We start from the raw sequence: 6,794 nt of genomic DNA, 5'->3' as shown, positions 1-6,794 counted from the left end.
GGGCGTGCGAACTCTTCTCGTAGACAAATTTCCTGTAGACCCATAGAGGTATTTTTTTACCGTCTACAATAATTATTTTCAAAGTTTAATTATATTATTATTATTTAAATAGAACTCTATTTACAATTGTTATCCTCTTGCATGCAACATCACATACCAATATATATAAGCCAAGAAATTATAACAATTTCTATAGCACTTTTATTTTCTTCTACAAGTATGTGCCTTTGTTATTAGATTTGATTATATTATTTTAAGCAATTAATTATATTGTATGTTTTATTTTATTTTTTCAGATCAAGAAATTGCACTAATTTTCATAGCATTTTCATTTTCTTCAACAGATATGTGCATTTATTATTTTCTTCTTATTATATTAGATTAACTTATTTAAAAATTATGAATTATGAAATTGCAACAACTTTCACAGTTCTTTCATCTATTTTCTTCTTATTAGATTAGATTAGATTATTTTAAAGTAATTAATTATATTGTATGTTTGATTTTTTTTCAAATCACAAAGTTTAATTATACTATTATTATTTAAATAAATATTGTTTGTATAAAAGTCAAAGAGAATCTCACACATTTCTTAGATCTCAATGCCAATTATAATACTTATATATGAGTTTTGGTTAAAATAAATTTTATGTATGGGGTTTAACTTATATGATCCTACTTTAATCGGATTAGATAATTTAACATTTGTTCTTTACACCCAAACTATTTCACAAAACCAATAGATTTTTAAAATTAATCTTGGGGGTTGCTTGCATTAAAAAAGTTATGTTAGAGGACCCATGCAATTTGTTTTATAGTTTAACATTATCAACATATTTTGTCTCTTATGCATATCAAATATAATTAATAATATAATTTAATTGATCCAAGTATATCCTAATATATTTCCGGACTCTTACCTTATCATTTGCTCTTTATTATGTACAAACCTAGCGATTCTTATTCAATTCCTTCTTTTTCCTTTTTTGTCTCTAAACATTATCTTTTGTTCTTCATTATGTACAAACCCATTTCATGGATTAGGGTTATGGTTTTCAAGGGGGGAGTAGAAGACAAATAGGTTGATTCTGGTGTTGGAGTCTATTATTTGAAGAGATTAATGTCAAGAAATCCAACTCCAACATGATATCACAGTTGACGTAGATGATGAAATTGATATTCTAGAATTGCCCAGAAAAAAATATAAAGGTGGAGAAAGATTGATCTCGGCTCAATCAAAATATGAAACAAAAAGAATAAATTATAATATTAGGAATTTTTAGAAGGAATTTACATGCAAAAATTTTAAGATTTTTGTATGCTTGTGTGATTGCTTTTATCACTTAAAATTATACTATAGTTACCATTAATCTTTAGTTTTATTATTTTATTATTTTAAGTCTATCAAATAATGTATGCTGAGATCTCATATATATATCATGCTTGTCGTACTTTTTTTTATGTTTACTTTTGAGATTGTTTATTATAAATCTTGAGCTTATAATGTTGAAAAGTGTTGTGCAATTCTATTTCAATACAATAGGAAATGTTATTTCTTTATTGATAGAACTATAGTTCATAATGATATTGTTATTCATTCTTGACTCCATACTATAATTTGAGATTAGTAGAGTTTAGAATATGACATGTAGTATCAATTTAACTTATTTTTTTACTATTCTGTTTGAAGATATAATTATATCAATTAATATCTTTTTCTTATGAAATCAACTATGATATCCTAGTTAAGTATATTGATTCCAGTTTAACACAAAAATCCATTAGATTGATTTTTTTATAATGCTTAAATAAAAATTATAGCAAATCTAATAATCAAAATGAATCTGAATTATTTATAGTAATAAAATAAATAAATTATTTTGATATTTAACCACGTGCATTGCACGTGCATAACACTAGTACTATTATAAAAGTGGGTTGCTATGTTAAAATATTTCTTCAAATTTTTATTTAACCACCCACTCATAATGTTCATCCACTAACCATTGACACTAAATATAATTTTATTCACTAATAATAAAAAAACGTTACAACTATTCATCTCCCGCCAATCAGTATAAGTAACAACAAAACCTTATCAAATTTCACCAATCAAAATTCCATTCATAGTCAAAATTTAAATGAGGAAGAAAGAAGCCAAACTTATACGTCTCACAACCCACAAGAATCAAGTCTATTTCTCAGATGAATGGAACTCAACATTTGAGAGCATATCCACTTGCACCTCCAAACCTATAAAAGCATCTTCGACTATCCCCATCTAGGACTTCAAAGATGCTATTGATCGCTTGAATTGCATAACTACCGATGCATTTTTTTAGAAGCAAACTAAGCGTATCAATACCTACGATTTTTTTTTTTAGTTTATGCTTACCCTTAGTTTGGTCTGTATCCATAAAATAAGAATATGAACGCATTTATCATGCATTGTCAAATATTTTTTTTTTTGATAGAAAAACAAGGGTTAGACCCTGTTCATTAAAAACCAAAAGCAAATACAAAGTTGTTTTAAGTACAAAAAAGGATACGAAATGTATCCAGAAGTTAGTAGATAGAAAATATAATTCCTTGTAATTAGTGACGTATAACCTTCTTTTTCTAAAGATCTATGAAGGTGAAGAGTGGGCCTTGCCGTCATTCACCGTTGACATAGATATAAAGAAGAACCAAAGCCAGCTATACGTATAATTAGAAGGAACTAAATTTTCTATAAACTAACAGACACAAATATAAACAAGGTGAAGGAGTTAAGATACAAAATTACAAAAAACATCTCCAAAAAGAGAATTTCCAAGCAGATCTTCACATCAAGTACTTCTCCTGCTAATTGGATGCTCCTCAAGCCATGTAGAGAGATTATTAGCAACTGAACCACTTCCAGCTCCTATCCAATCATATACACCAGAGATTGAGAGGTTAATAATTGATTTAAATGAAAAATTAGTATGCTCAAAAATGAATTTGTTTCTAGCAAGCCAAATATGCCAGCATACTGATGATAGGATTGTACGCCATAGATGTCCTTTCTTGCCATTAAGTTGTTCAACGGATTTAAGGAGATTTGTAAAACATGAAGGCCATTGAAAAGGGAGGTAGTATTCTGTGAAGTGTCTCCAAACATGTAATGATAAAGAGCATGAATAGAAAAGATGATCCCTTGATTCTTCTGTCAACCCACAGAATGAACATATATTGTCTCCTTGCCATCCTTTTGAAAGAAGATTGTCCTTAGTGTGCAATTTGTTTAGTGTTAGCAACCACATAAAAAACCTGACTTTGCTTGGGATGATATTGTTCCAGGTAACCTTGTAGTAAGGAGTGAGAATACCTCTAGAAATTTGAAAATTGTAATAAGATTTAACTGAAAAAACTCCACTTGTTGTTAATGTCCATCTGGGTTGATCCTGTTGAGTAGAGACATGATGAAGCTGCAGTGAGTTCATGAAATGTATTCTGTCATTTTGAGACGAAGGAGTTATACTTCTTTTCATCAAAGGATGCCAATGCCATATATTGTCCTGAAAGAATCCTTGGCTATTGATAGATACATTAGTGGAGAAAGATAACTTGTATAAAGATGGATAAAGGCTAGCTAGAGAGTTAGCTCCAAGCCATTTATCTTCCCAGAACCTTATATTATCACCAGTGCCTAGTTTCCATTCAATGTTGTGAAGAAAAACCTCATTATGAGAAATGATAGCATTCCAGAAAGAAGAATTCAGTGTATTGATACTACTAGTTTGAATGTTGTAATTTCTGGTAGCATATAGTTGATGAAGGAAAGCACCAATTGTGGAATTTCTGTCCAGACACTTCCATAGCCATTTTGCTAGAAGAGATGAATTGAAAACTTTAAGATCTTTGACTCCTAATCCCCCCTCTGTTTTAGTGAGACATACTCTCTTCCAACTAACCATACATTTGAAGGCATTATTATCTATATTTCCTGTCCACAGGAAATTTCTCCTGATTTTATCAATTTCCTTGATGAGCCACATAGGTAATTTGTAGAATGACATGAAATATAATGGAATGGAAGATAAGACAGAATTTAATAAAACAAGCCTCCCACCAAAGGATAATGAATGTTTCCTCCATGTAGATAATTTCCTATGAAGGTTATCAAGAATGGGTTGCCAATCAGATTTAGAAAGCTTCCCATATTTGAGAGGCAAACCTAGATATTTGATGGGAAGATGATCCACTTTACAGTTAAGAGATGAAGCAAGTGAATGCTCTTTCAAATGAGTTTTGCCAAAATACACAAGAGATGATTTGGAATAATTAATACCCAGGCCTGACATTTCTTCAAAAATATACAAAATTGTTTTGAGGATTCTGATGTCATTTGAAGAGCTTCTGACAAAAAGAAGGGTATCATCAGCATATTGAAGAGTTCTCAACTGGTTTAAAGGAGCTTTGATACCAAGACTAGATAGTAAACCATCATCAACATTGTTCACTATCATTCTGTGAAGGACATCCACCGCAATGTTAAATAACATTGGCGATAGCGGATCCCCTTGTTTAAGACCTCTCTTACAATTAAAGAATTTGGTTGGCTGCCCATTAACTAGCACTGCACAACTGGAAGATGAAATAATATTATGAATCCATGAGCACCATCTAGGTCCAAAACCTCTTGCCTTTAGAAGATCAATAATGAACTTCCAGTTCAATGAATCAAAAACATTATCAAAATCTATTTTAATCTTGCCATCAGGACCAGGAGCTTTATTGGGGTTCATACCAAAAACAGCATTTTTTATTTCAACTTCTGAAAAAGGCTCCTCCAAAGAAGATAGATTTAAATCTTGATCAGGATATAAAGAAGACCAATCAATAGACGATAAGTTTCTATTAGACTGTCCAAAAAGACTGTAATAATAATCAAAAAAAGCCTTAGATATGTCATGTTCTCTTGTTAACTCTCTGCCTTCATGGGTAATAGATGTAATATAATTTGCCTTTTTATGAAAAGTAGCTGTTTTATGGAAGAAGGATGTATTAGAGTCTCCCTCTTTTAACCATTGAATTCTCGATCTTTGATGCCAATAAGTTTCTTCCTCCTTGATGATGGAAGAGAAAGAAGACTGCAATGATTTTCTTTCAATAAATTCTGAGTCAGATAGAGGTCTTTGTTCTTCAAGCAAATCAAAGGAATTTATCTTGGAGAGAATATCAGCTTTTCTGGAGGATATGGATCCTAAAATATTTTTTTTCCACCATTTAATCATTCTCTTTAGGAGTTTTAGTTTCATGATGAAGACATCCAGAGGGTTTCCTTTACATTGAAAGCTATTCCAAGAGGTGTTGATGAATGGAATAAAATCTGGATTATGGAACCAACTTCTTTCAAATATAAAAAAAGAAGGTCCATGCTTGAAACCTCCACTGTCTAGAACTATTGGGCAATGATCAGAACCCATAGAAGGTGGAGAACATTGAATGCATAATGGAAATTCTTTATCCCAATCAGGAGATAGTAAAAATCTATCTAGCCTAGCCATGGAAGGGTTCAACCTCTTATTAGACCATGTAAAAGCTCTGCCAGAAAGAGGTAAATCAATCAAAGATGCTGAAGTGACAAAATTCCTGAAAGATCTTATGTCATTTGGTGAACCATTCCTACCATTACGTTCATCATAAGATAAAGTTGCGTTAAAATCTCCACAAAGAACCCAAGGACCAGGCATGATATCACGTATACGATTAAGATAAATATGATGCATTAGATATGCATGATTAGTTCACTCACGCTGATTTTGACTATAATTTTGATAAATTTTGCTATTTTCTCTTCAGATATGAATACAAATATGAATGTCTATGCATCCATGGTTTGTGTATTGTACTCGGTATAGAAGCTAATGTGGTACATATTTACTACTAAAACTTTTGAAATTCTCCTTTTAGACTCCTGGAAACAAAATTCCCTAAATATGCATTAATTATTCATATTCTCTTAAATATGTTGTATTTTCTATGCAACTATTGTTAAGTAGTTCAAACTAAAAAATGAATATAATTGGTAAAGGAAGAAAAACGAGAAATTTAAGAGAATAAAAAGTCTAACGCTGTATACCTTTCAAAATTGCATATCACTTATGCTATAGTCTCAAACAATTATTTTGTTTATTTCATGAAGTGTATCTCAACCTCTCATTCTTTAATATTTGGCTTTTTAAATATATCATCCAAAAGTAGCATTTTCCTTTTAATTGTTTAACGTTATCAGACTTTTTTTTATCATTTTTAAAAATAAAAAGTTATATATTTCTAAAAACTCACAAAAAAAAAAAAAAAAAAAACTAAAAAAAAATCACAAGTCTTATTCATCCAAAATCAGTTAAAACTTGAATTTCAAAATTTCTCTTGTTTTGTAGAATGGTTCTATATTTTAAATGTATTGCGATCCTTTAGTTAAAAAAAGACGGCAAGTATGACAATGAGCAACGCAAGTACACTATACTAGTTCAATTAAAACGTAGCTTCTGCGGGATCTTGAAGGACTAGCTCGGTAAGTTTTATTTGTCTTTTTGAAGGTAAAATAAACAGAGAATTAATGATGGCTCCCGTCCCTCTATTTCGGGTTGCTTTGCTTGGCTTCCAATCCTCATTCCCCATATGTGATCTCCTTTGCTGAGAAGAAATCGCCATTACTCTTTCAAGATAGAAACATGCTACATTTTGGCCACAGGGAGAGAGAGAGAGCAACTTCTTACTAGGCTAATATTACTTATTAGAAAAATATTATTTATTAGGAAAAAAAA

General features: G+C 30.7%; 2 protein-coding genes across 2 annotated transcripts in view; both read right to left on the bottom strand.

Annotated features, from left to right (window-relative positions):
* The window catches only part of LOC109840686 (uncharacterized protein At2g34460, chloroplastic), a 13,614-nt gene extending 11,333 nt beyond the window's left edge, over window positions 1–2,281 (bottom strand). Inside the window, 1 exon segment of the mRNA XM_020409417.1 lies at window positions 2,246–2,281. Coding sequence (XP_020265006.1) covers window positions 2,246–2,281 — 36 coding nt within the window.
* Window positions 2,829–5,717, bottom strand: LOC109840677. Its single transcript, XM_020409410.1, has one exon. It carries the CDS (start codon window positions 5,715–5,717, stop codon window positions 2,829–2,831), a length of 2,889 nt encoding a protein of 962 aa, XP_020264999.1.

This window comes from Asparagus officinalis, chromosome 1 (assembly GCF_001876935.1).
Source record: "Asparagus officinalis chromosome 1, Aspof.V1, whole genome shotgun sequence".
Lineage (NCBI taxonomy): Eukaryota > Viridiplantae > Streptophyta > Magnoliopsida > Asparagales > Asparagaceae > Asparagus > Asparagus officinalis.
The sequence above is the reverse complement of the archived record's forward strand: the minus strand, read 5'-3'. Positions and strand labels throughout refer to the sequence as shown.